This window comes from Acipenser ruthenus, chromosome 1 (assembly GCF_902713425.1).
Source record: "Acipenser ruthenus chromosome 1, fAciRut3.2 maternal haplotype, whole genome shotgun sequence".
NCBI classification, from domain to species: Eukaryota; Metazoa; Chordata; class Actinopteri; order Acipenseriformes; family Acipenseridae; genus Acipenser; species Acipenser ruthenus.
The window spans coordinates 18,770,736-18,782,793 of NC_081189.1; the positions used below are offsets into that span (position 1 = coordinate 18,770,736).

Consider the following 12,058-nt stretch of genomic DNA (forward strand, 5'->3'; position numbering starts at 1 on the left):
AAATAAAGAAAAAACAAAAGCAACTGCCAGCACACGAGAGACAGACTGACATTTGACACCCGATCTGACTAGAATCAGTCGATTGAATGGGAGGTTATCAAGAAGAATCATCTGATTTAACTGGAGTCCATTGAAGGTGTTAAAGGTGATCGTCACATTTGACTACATGGGTAATTAGCTGGCATTGGTCACAGGTGATTATTGTTAATGGGAAGCGCTATAAAAGTGTGGTCTGGAAAAACTAAGGTATCTCTTCGGTTCTTGTTAAGGGTATAATGGAGTTGTTTGCTGGGTGCCGTGGAGCGTCCCGGTCATTGCGCAGTTCCGTTCCATCGGCGATGCAGTTTTTCCTCCTTTTTTCCTGCTTTTTAGTTGCAGGTATTTTTGCTTCGCAGATCTCTGCGGAGCACGGCGAAACAGAGACGTATAGCGAGCTACGCAGCAAGGGAAATGATCCTACTGAGCAAGTACAGGGCGAGGAGTACGACCCCATTGAGCAGGTACAGGGCGAGGAGTACGACCCCATTGAGCAGGTACAGGGCGAGGAGTACGACCCCATTGAGCAGGTACAGGGCGAGGAGCACGACCCCATTGAGCAGGTGCAAGGGGAGGAGAACGACCCTATTGAGCAAGGCGAGGAGTACGACCCCATTGAGCAGGTACAGGGTGAGGAGTACGACCCCATTGAGCAGGTACAGGGAGAGGAGTATGACCCCATTGAGCAGGTACAGGGCGAGGAGCACGACCCCATTGCGCAGGGCGAGGAGCACGACCCCATTGCGCAGGGCGAGGAGCACGACCCCATTGCGCAGGGCGAGGAGCATGACCCCATTGCGCAGGGCGAGGAGAACGACCCCATTGCGCAGGGCGAGGAGCACGACCCCATTGCGCAGGGCGGGGAGCACGACCCCATTGCGCAGGGCGAGGAGCACGACCCCATTGCGCAGGGCGAGGCGCACGACCCCATTGCGCAGGTGCAGGGCGAGGCGCACGACCCCATTGCGCAGGGCGAGGCGCACGACCCCATTGCGCAGGGCGAGGAGCACGACCCCATTGCGCAGGGCGAGGAGCACGACCCCATTGCGCAGGGCGAGGAGCACGACCCCATTGCGCAGGGCGAGGAGCACGACCCCATTGCGCAGGGCGAGGAGCACGACCCCATTGCGCAGGGCGAGGAGCACGACCCCATTGCGCAGGGCGAGGAGCACGACCCCATTGCGCAGGGCGAGGAGCACGACCCCATTGCGCAGGGCGAGGAGCACGACCCCATTGAGCAGGTGCAGGGCGAGGAGCACGACCCCATTGTGCAGGTGCAGGGCGAGGAGCACGACCCCATTGTGCAGGTGCAGGGCGAGGAGCACGACCCCATTGAGCAGGTGCAGGGCGAGGAGCACGATACCATTCAGCAGGTTGAGACGGAGATACACAGTGAGGAAAATGTTCCGGTTCAACCTCCAATACAACCAAGGCCTTACCCTGTGAAGTTTATTCCGCCTTACGGCATCCCAGTGCCTGTCACTCCCTTTCCTTTCAAGCTGCTTAGCCCTCGGGTGATCCCTGTCAACGCGCTCGTGCCGCCTGAGCTCCAAAAGGTCATGAATCCCAAGCCTGTTCCTATGCCCCGGCCGCTACCCATTAGTCTTGCTGCAGCGGTCCGCGTGTTGTGCAGCGAAAACAAAATGTACGTGAGGGTAAGGACTGACCTGTACGGATTCAAGTGTAAAGCAGGCCAGTTGACTCTGGGGACCAGCTGCAGAAGCAATGGAGTCTCTGGTGGGTATCTTCTCTTTACATATGGCCTCAAAGAATGTGGAAGCCAGGCGTCTGTGAGTATCCCATGCCGTAGAGAGTTCTGACTTTACATATTTCTAGCTTCACTTGACTGTTACAAGCAATGGATGATGCATCAGGGTGTGTGGGGTGGCGCTTTTTTTAATATACGTCAATGTAGTTTCAGGCACAATGTGTAACGTTACGATTCCTATGTATGTAGTGTGTGCTTTTATTTGTGTGTCATTTTAAACCTGCTTTCCGATGTTCTAACTTCATATTCTCTTTCTACACCACCTTCAAGGTGGAAGCTGGACAGTTGGTGTACAAGAACGTCCTTAAATATGTTCCATCTGTGCAAAACAGTACAATTCGGAGATCTATGCCATTCACTGTACCCCTTCAGTGTCGTTACTATAGGTAAGGAACCTCTTTCTAATTATACGGCATGGCAAAAGCGGACTTGTTTATTCTTTTAAATCCCCCCGGTTTTAAAAGCGGTTTAACAAAGCTAATGTCCAAGAGTCATATTGCATTGAAAAACTCGTCCGCTTGATTCTTCCTGTTTGTAGGTATCACCATGTCTACAGGCACGGTATTCGTCCGCTTTGGAGGAATCCAACTCGGTTCAAGAGTCTCAAGACCCCATACGGCTTTGCCCTAAAAATAATTAATGGTAAGCAGAACTCTTCAACGGTTATATAACTATATAAAGCGTAGTGTAGTACCTACAGCATGTCTTGGGATCTGTATATCATTAAGGGTTCCCTATTATCTATGATTTTAAATAGGGTGTATACAGATGAGGACAAGTACTGTTGAAGCGGGGGTGCTACACTGTACTGTGGTTCTCCTGAGAGTCCACATGTCAAAATAGTGTCCCGTTTTAATGCTAATCCCCCCCCCCCCCCCCCCCCCCCAACTGCATGCTTCAACTGTCTGTTCCACCCTCCCACCTTGTGTGGGTTTTTTTTTTTTACTCCTTAGGTGACTGGGTTCCTGAGCGCATGATGAATACATTCTACCTTGGACAACCCATACACTTTCAAGCTACTACCAATCTTACTATTCCTGGGACAAAGCTTTTCATCCACAGCTGTTATGCAACCGCATCTCCAGCTTCAAATTCAACGCCCAGATACACAGTGATTGAGAATTATGGGTAAGACTATTGGTTATTCTATGAAAACCTGGATGCTGCTCTCCTGGCTTTCTGTGGAGGTCAGCTGTTCTAAAACCACGGCATGAATGATAATGCTTCACAGGGATGCTCCAACCCTGTGCTCACAGTTCACTTTGCATGAACTACAATTTTAGATGGAGGCAAATGTTCAACTTTATGGCAGTTGTAGTATATGGCTTTGGTGTCGCATGTTGCAAGGTAATGACTTGGGAGTGACTTTATTGACACTGGAGTTGCATTACCTCACCACACCACAGCAATGACATCGCATCTTAAATATGCCAGGGCTTACAAATTACTTTTTGCAATCCTGTTCTGTGCTTGAAACCCACATGCTCTTTTCATTGCACTTCCTCCCTTTCCAGGTGCATGGTGGACAGCAAGTATGAAACCTGTAGCTCCCATTTTGTGCCTCCCAGAACCAACAATACAATCAATTTAATTGTTGATGCTTTCCAGTTCAACACGCTGTCCCCTCTGGTAGGTTTCCCTTTGTACCTGCTCATCCCTATACTGGGCTTTGGCACCCAGATCTCTTCCAATGCAATTGGAGTTTCTTCTGCTACTCTGACACCAGTGCCGTGTTCACTCTTCGTAAAACGATATTGCCAGCATGTGTTGGAAGTGTGACTTTTGCATGAAGTGAATGGCAGCCCAAAGTTAATGGCTATGATCGTGCCGTGTTTAGGTGGTGTGGCCTGACGCTCATTCAATGTAGTTAAGATGTCTGACGCGCACTGCTTGCATGCATGAACACAAATGGTTAGCTGCAGAAGTTGACCAAGTTGCTCCTCCAGTCATCTGGTGTATCGTCTGTCTAATATTGCTAAGGAAATAATTCTCCATTCTATTCCCAAGGTAAACAAGTACTACATGCACTGCACAATGGTGGTAACGAGCAACAGCATGGTAACGCAGAGTACCAAATCTTGCCACTATGATAAGAACGTGAACAGGTAGGTTCCATTTAAGGGTTAAAGGTATCGCTCCATTGCATGTCTTGGGTAGTGCAAGATGAAGGCAACCATTAATGATGTGTTAATTTTCTAGAACTAAAGATTTGGTTTCCGTAGTTCTGGGAGGGTGGCATTCCAATGAGGCACCATGCTCTTTTCTAGGAGCATGTAACTTGAGGCAGTTCCATGTGAATAACTACTAATGTCTCTGTTCAGGTGGGTGGAACTTGAAGGTAACCACAGTGTCTGTTCCTGCTGTGACTCTGTGTGCATAAATGAAGATGTGACTTTGCCCATCGGTATGTATACGACCCCCAGAAAGCAAGGGGAAGGGTGTAAAAATTGCAGATCCAGTAACTTCTGCTTGAGTGACTCTTGTGGCAGTGGTAAGACCTTGGCTTGTACGCTAAAATGTATTTATTTTTACATGTATCCCCTCAGTTACTAAAAGCACCATAAGCAGCGATGCCCTGCTGGTCCTTGAAAAGCAGGGAGGTGACGACGGGGAGAGGAAGACTGGCGCGGCCATTCTTGAACTGAAGGAGGACTTGCTGTCTTACAAAGGCGTGTCCAAAGAGGATCGGGAGGCACTGTCTCCAGAGGACGATGCCTTTGACGAGAATGACTATAACAGGCTTTTGGATGTTGAGGCAGAAGGCAATGACAATTCTGATGATCCGAACCAGCATTTGGAAGGTACCTATGATGCCTCCAAGGTGCCAGAGCACAGTGACACTGAGAACTATGAGGGGGCTGGGGAGCCTGGTCACTTCGAAGAGGCGGATGAGTGGAGGGCTCTGTCTGCAGAGGAAGCTGGTATGCTTTTTTTAATTCTTGCACATTTTGTGGCTTTTAACTGGCGTACGGAGTGTCTACCATGAGGAGTATGGGAAGAAGCAAAGTAATATTTCAATTGTCTTATTGAGGATATGGCACGTTTTTTATTGTTTAGTTTTTGGAGATGAAGCACTCTGTAGTTGTGGTGTGTGTTTATTGTGGCACTTTTAAAATCCACATTGCCCTTGTTCTGCATGCAATTCTAATACTGATCATCCGTGTTTCTTTCTCCAGGTGGTAACTGAAGATGCAGTTCTGTCTAGTTATTGGATTATCATGACTGCTAAATAAAGGTGTTGACATTTTTTTATACCTTTTTTGTACTTTCAGTTATTTTGTCCCTCATCTGAATTGGTTTTAAATGTACCCAGTAAACAAATGGGCTGGGTTAAATAAGTTGAGATCAGTTGGCTCCTCTGAACCACCTCCGATTTTAGATGGGCTGAATGGCCTCCCCTCTATCTTTTTAGAATGGTGGCTTTTGTTTGGTTTAAGGATGAGACTTGAAACAGAGCTCCTGTTGTAAGTGACTCTGCTATTGCGTAGTTCATCTCCAAGTCGCTTTGGAGAAGTGTCTGCTAAATGACTATAAACTGACTGAATGCTGGTATGTGCTGAGGAAACCACAAATCTAGGACCAACTTTTGCCTTCTGTTTCATTAGAAAGGAAGTGTGACAGCCTCCATACCCACCTTGGTCTGGTGGGATTACACCGCCTGAGAGCAGGGGAAAAAGCTCCCCATGCACTAACATCTGCTGTACTTGAACCACCACATCGTGCCAAATAACCACAACCTAAAACTTTGGACACTGAACAAAACTTGAATATATATTTGTGTCTCAAAGCTCAGGGATGGGAATAAAACTACTAGCTTGATTAGCCACATTGTGTACAGGTAACAAGATCAGGTATCTTATTACACTCCCAGTAAAACCAGGAATGGATCCAACTGCTCTGCAACATGAGTCTTTCTGCCATCCAAAAGCAATGTCATGATACAGAACAAACAATCCATATTAATTCAAGTATATGTTAACTATACTTTTTATAGATAGAGCAGCAATAGGGTGTTAAGCAGTTCCAAAAGTTTAATAAATAACCAGAATACTTGTACAGCAGAACCTCATTTCTCTGCGCCCCGTTCTACCACGACTTCAATTATCCACGGCTCTGGGTGGGCTATATGTCCAGACAACTTTTTAATATTCAAGAAACTCTCATACTTTTCTAATTTGAAGTTTTAATGTATCACAGCAGTGGTAGTGCTCTCTTCGGTTTATTCAATGCTTATGTTAATTGGATGGTTGCGCAGACCACCGTAAATCTCAAGTAATAAGCATTCTAGGCGATCTGGTGCCTTTACAGGTTTAACACCATTAATACTTCAATATAGTAATAGATATGGTTAATTATATGCTTGGGCTATGCATACATAAAGTTAAAAACATCCACTGCTAAATTCCAGAATATTCAATATATATTACTCTCTTTGGACTAAAACATAATTTCTATACCTTATAGCAATACATCAATATAAAAGAGATACCAAATTCACATATATGCGCTATATTGAAAAATAAGAACTGTCTTCAAAAGGCAGAGACTTGTGAATACGACCAAACAGCAACCAGTTTTTTTTTTTTCAGAGCATAGACCACACAACTTGTAGTTAGCAAGTCGCGTGATCCTTGACTGGTTTTACCTTGGTTTTTATAGGATTTTTCCCTCTATTGAATACATGAGGAGTCCCAATTAAATCTGATCACCAATCTGCTTTGACAGTTTCTATCTTTGAGTTAATGATATTTTCTAGAAGGATCTGGTCAACTCTATTTTCAAAATTTAAGTGCATGTGAGCGCATGGTTCACTATCTTCCACCCCTCCTTTCCCTAAAATTGAGGTAAACTGGAGTTCACAGGGTCCTTGCTACCAAATTCAATGCAAGTATATGCAAGAGGTGTTTTTAATATGTAACACCAGCTCTATTTAATGATTTTAACCTGGGTCAAAAATATAAATGTCCCTCTTAGCTGCGTATTATGTTACCTTTTCAGTGTGTTGTCAATGGGTCAGTTTAACTTCATATACAAATGTGTGCTAACAAAGTATTTGACAAAGACTGCCTCTGAATACGCATACAGTGGCAAGTCCAGTTATTTTCATTTAAAATCAAGATATAATAAACTATGTTAAATATAATATCCTTGTATTAACTGGTACCGTGCTTGGACCAAGCTTGACCTCCCTCTTGGTTTCTAAAAATTTGCCTGCACAAGCAGGTTTCAGACACCTGTTGGTTATCATTCAAGGTTGGCAAATCCTGTGGGATCTGCCTGTCAGTCATGGCAGTGACACAGAGATGTGGGGAAGAGGGTGTGCGCGCTTTCCCTCTCTCTGAGTGGCTGGGAGGCGGATTTTAGTGGGATTGTTGATCCTATAAATTAATACTGTGCTGTTTCCTCAGATCTGCCCCTTTAGACCTGAACAACGAGCAAGCGGTCTCGCTGCTCGGCAAGACCACAGACGGACAGGAGAAAAGACCTGAAACTCAGAGAGAAGAAACTAAAGAAATAGAGAGAAAGTGGGGAATCCTTGGACAGACCCCGATGAGGCTGTGTGGTCCAGTGGTTAAAGAAAAGGGCTTGTAACCAGGAGGTCCCTGGTTCAAATCCCACCTCAGCCACTAAATCAGTGTGTTACCCTGAGCAAGTCACTTAACCTCCTTGTGCTCCGTCTTTCGGGTGAGATGTAACTGTAAGTGACTCTGCAGCTGATGCATTGTTCACACACCCTAGTCTCTGTAAGTCGCCTTGGATAAAGGCGTCTGCTAAATAAACAAATAATAATAATATTGTTTTAGAGTTAGCTGACGAAACAGCATAGAGTAGGACGGAGACCCGGGTCGTAAGGGTAGCGGTGACTGGGGAAAATCACGCTGCAAAGTATAGCACATTTATTTTGTAGTTTTCATTACTGTGTTTTATTTTCCCTGTTTCTTTTTGCCTTTTCGTTTTTCATTATTTTGAGCACCTGCTGCGAGTGCACCTGAACTGTACTGAGTACCCTGCCGTGGTATTCCCGTAAGTTCTGGATATCATAGTTGTTAGCCAGACCACGGACAACAGCGCCCTCTGCGGGCTAAAAGAAATCAATACAAATCACACGATCAAAAAATAAATAAAACCGAGCACCTGTGCGGTGTTTCAATTACAACTTCTGTGTCAGTGAATACCCACAGCCTTCCATAGGGTCCATCAAAGAACCGCACACCCTTGCAACCGAGGCCTTCCATGCAAAAGGATCTAATGATTTATAGCACAAAAGGGAGGTGCCAGAACCGTCTGTGACAATTAGTTCTCCTGAGGCATTTACTTGGTGAAGCCCGGCAAACATATTTTGCGTCGCTGAAACAAAAGACTATGATGGACTTTCTCAAGGTTCAAAAGAACGGCTTGCACCAGCGAGTTGTTTAAAAAAAGCGGTTGTGAAAAATAAAACACTTCTGTTGTTATGTATACTGTTAAAATGTAAGAACTTAAAATGATTGGTTACTGTATTTTATTCATGCATTCTTAGTCACACGCAATGACACCACATGAAAATGAAAAAGACTTTGGAGTTTATGTTGACTCAGAAATGTCCTCATCTAGACAATGTGGGAAAGCTTTAAAAAAAAATGCCAACAAGATACTTGGATATATTGTGAGAAGTGATGAATTTAAATCAAGGGAAGTAATGTTAAAACTTTACAATGCATTAGTAAGACCTCACCTAGAATATTGTGTTCAGTTCTGGTCACCTCGTTACAAAAAGGATACTGCTGCTCTAGAAAGAGTGCAAAGAAGAGCAACCAGAATTATCCCGGGTTTAAAAGGCATGTCCTATGCAGACAGGCTAAAAGAATTGAATCTATTCAGTCTTGAACAAAGAAGACTACGCAGTGATCTGATTCAAGCAATCAAAATCCTAAAAGGTATTGACAATGTCGACCCAGGGGACTTTTTCGACCTGAAAAAAGAAACACGGACCAGGGGTCGCAGATAGAGATTAGATAAAGAGGCATTCAGAACAGAAAACAGGAGGCACTTTTTTACACAGATAATTGTGAGGGTCTGGAACCAACTCCCCAGTAATGTTGTTGAAGCTGACACCCTGGAAGAAGTTGCTTGATGAGATTCTGGGATCAATAAGCTACTAACAACCAAACGAGCAAGATGGGCCGAATGGCTTCCTCTCGTTTGTAAACTTTCTTATGTTCTTATGTTCTTATACGTGGATCATACACACACACACACACATGTATATATATATATATATATATATATATATATATATATAAAAATCACACAAATATAGTTTACTTACAGTTTTTTATTTTTCAAGAGAAACTCCAAATAAAATGTAAACTAAATTTACAACAAAATAAATCCTTTTCAAAATTGCTATTATAGTTTTGTCTTTTTATGTTTCACAGCAGGGTTGAGTTGGGGGCTTTCAGTCAAAACAAGAGCAGCACGGTCTGTGCCATCAAACTTTTATGAGAACACGTTCCATTTGCTGCTGACCTACAATAACAGCGTTCATTTTTTTCTATATAGTTTTTCTAAATCTCCCTTTTCTAAGGCTTTTAATGGTAGTTTAAGGATATGTTATAAAGAATTACACTATGTAACACAATTTTTGTTCCTGGGTAGTAAGTGTTATTTCCTAATTGCTTATGCCTCAAAAGTATAGAAAATGGCTATTATTCCCCACAAACTTTGCTTTTGTGACCAGGACAGTGATATTTTGAAATTTACCTATTTCCAATGAGAAAACGGGCAAATTTGTGTCTTTTCATTCACATAAAGTCAGAAAAAAACAACATATGAATCCAAATTAACATGTATTTATACTAAAGTAATACAAAAATGACTACAAAAGATTTAGAAGTGAGTAGTTTTTCGAGATTTACGATTATACTGTAAATCACTTTCACGAATCAGCCCCCAAATGTAGTCTCCCATCATGTTCTCGTTATACTGTCCTTGGTAGTGGCGTTCAAAGTCCAGTATATCCTGGTGGAAGCGCTCGCCTTGCTCCTCCGAGTACGCTCCCATGTTCTCCTTGAATTTATCAAGATGAGCATCAAGGATATGGACTTTGAGAGACATCCTACAGCCCACTGTGCCGTAGTTCTTCACCAGAGTCTCAACCAGCTCCACATAGTTTTCGGCCTTGTGATTGCCCAGGAAGCCCCGAACCACTGCGACAAAGCTGTTCCAAGCCGCTTTCTCCTTACTAGTGAGCTTCTTGGGGAATTCATTGCACTCCAGTATCTTCTTTATCTTCCCTAAGACAGCTTAGGGAAGAAGTCTTGAAGGTACTTGAAGGCTGCCGACTCCTTATCTAGAGCTCTGACAAATTGTTTCATAAGGCCCAATTTGATGTGCAGTGGTGGCATCAGCACCTTCCGGGGGTCCACCAGTGGCTCCCACTTGACGTTGTTCCTCCCCACAGAGAACTCGGTCCGCTTGGAAGGGTCCACCATGCAGAAGTAACAGTTGCTTGAGTTGTCAGTGGGTTCCCGCCAAATTCTTGGGATAGCGAACTTCATGGCTCTCTTTTCCCCTCTGTATCATCCTACAAAAATACATTTATTTCACCCATGACTAATGTGTAAGAGATTCTCGCAACATTTTTCATATATGATATATTTTTTCAATAACATTGAAAATTGTAAAACATTTTAAAATTAAAAACGTTTACAATTTTAAAAATGTTAACAAATTTTATAACATAAAATTCCGAGCAACAATTGTCCATCTTACCTTCCAGAGTTTTTTTGCAGTGCTCGCAGGTGAAATGAGGTGCCCAGGGTTTGTCTTGATCCCCGACAGGCATGCCGAAATATGCCTTGTAGGCCTCACACATCTTAGCAGATGCTTCCACGGAGTACTTTTTCGCTCTTGTCTTGATAAATTGGCTACAGACATAGCAAAATGGGTCTGCCGGATGCTTGCAGCTTCTTGATGCCATCTCAGAAAAATGCAGATATGTATCCACTTAGGCAGCTGGAACTAAACTGAACTGGTGGGCTTAAGGCCCCTGTATTTATACTACTATTTATATTACTGGAAAGTTCTAGAAAGTTCTAGAAGTTACTCAAAGTTTACTCAGCACTGAATCTATCTGGAATCTTCTGGAAAATAGGTAAATTTCAAAATATCACTTTCCTGGTCACAAAAGCAAAGTTTGTGGGGAATAATAGCCATTTTCTATACTTTTGAGGCATAAGCAATTAGGAAATAACACTTACTACCCAGGAACCAAAGAAAAAAAAATTGTTACACGGTGTTATTTAAAGGAAGGAGGACACGATATTAGAAGGAAATTATACGGTGCTACCACAATGCAGTGCTGCAAAAAATCAGGCATAATAACAAACATTGTAATGACTGTACCGTGGCACAAAGCACTCATCTAAATCATAATAAACCTGTAATCCTTAATAATTGTCCACATGTAACTGGTATGCTTACACATCTAGTTCTCCCAAGAACATATCAAAACGGATGTTGATGAACTACAGCTAGCACATATATATATATATATATATATATATATATATATATATATATATATATATATATATTGCATTATATGCGCTAATTTAGATATATATATATATATATATAATCATATAAAAGGCTGACGTAAATAATGAAAAACTATAATAAAATGAACATTTCAAAAGAAGATATTGTGTAAACAGGTGTAAACTGCTATATGTACATACGAAATTGTGAAAACGAAGTCATTATTTACAAAAATAACATAAAGGGCTTTTTTTCACATACTTCCAAAAAATGAAAAACTTTAATAAAATAAACATTTAAAAAGAAAATATTGTGTAACCAGCTGCAAACTCGTTATATGTAGGCCTACATACACAATTGTAAAATCGAAATAATTATTTATAAAAAAAATAACATAAAAAAGAAAATAACTCCGTTCCCACAGTGTAACGGGAATGCGCATTCAGGGAAACATGCTTCAAAGTAGCCCCCATATTAGCACAATCCACACAGATGTAACGCTTATCAACTTGTGTGCATTTACCACATACTGCTCTTTCACACTCGGCACAGCTATCAGAAGTTTTATTTGTATTGTATTTAGTTACCTGGCATTGTTGTCTGATGCGTGTGTCACTTGATGGCTACGCACTGTATCCAGTTTGAGCTGCGTTTCCCTGCAGCTTTGCAGTTTTCTGAGCCAAATGTTTCTGCCAAAGCACCGTGGCTAGCATTATAAGAGATATATCCTAC

The 12,058-nt window shown here is 42.7% G+C and overlaps 1 protein-coding gene and 1 long non-coding RNA gene across 3 annotated transcripts; both read left to right on the forward strand.

Moving 5' to 3' along the window:
• Positions 1 to 263: 263 nt before the first annotated feature.
• On the forward strand, positions 264 to 1,871 carry LOC131722179 (uncharacterized). The gene is made up of 2 exons (XM_059015639.1): positions 264 to 974; positions 1,284 to 1,871. Exons 1-2 carry the CDS (start codon positions 276 to 278, stop codon positions 1,854 to 1,856), a joined length of 1,272 nt encoding a protein of 423 aa, XP_058871622.1. The 5' UTR covers positions 264 to 275; the 3' UTR covers positions 1,857 to 1,871.
• Positions 1,872 to 4,121: 2,250 nt separating this feature from the next.
• LOC131722910 (uncharacterized) lies at positions 4,122 to 7,227 on the forward strand. 2 transcript variants are annotated; one of them, XR_009320060.1, is made up of 4 exons: positions 4,122 to 4,208; positions 4,351 to 4,725; positions 4,981 to 5,039; positions 7,213 to 7,227. It is a non-coding gene; the product is annotated as an uncharacterized LOC131722910 (long non-coding RNA). The 2 variants fall into 2 exon arrangements; XR_009320059.1 differs by lacking the exon at positions 7,213 to 7,227 and having other exon boundaries at positions 4,981 to 5,058.
• The last annotated feature ends 4,831 nt before the right edge of the window (positions 7,228 to 12,058 follow it).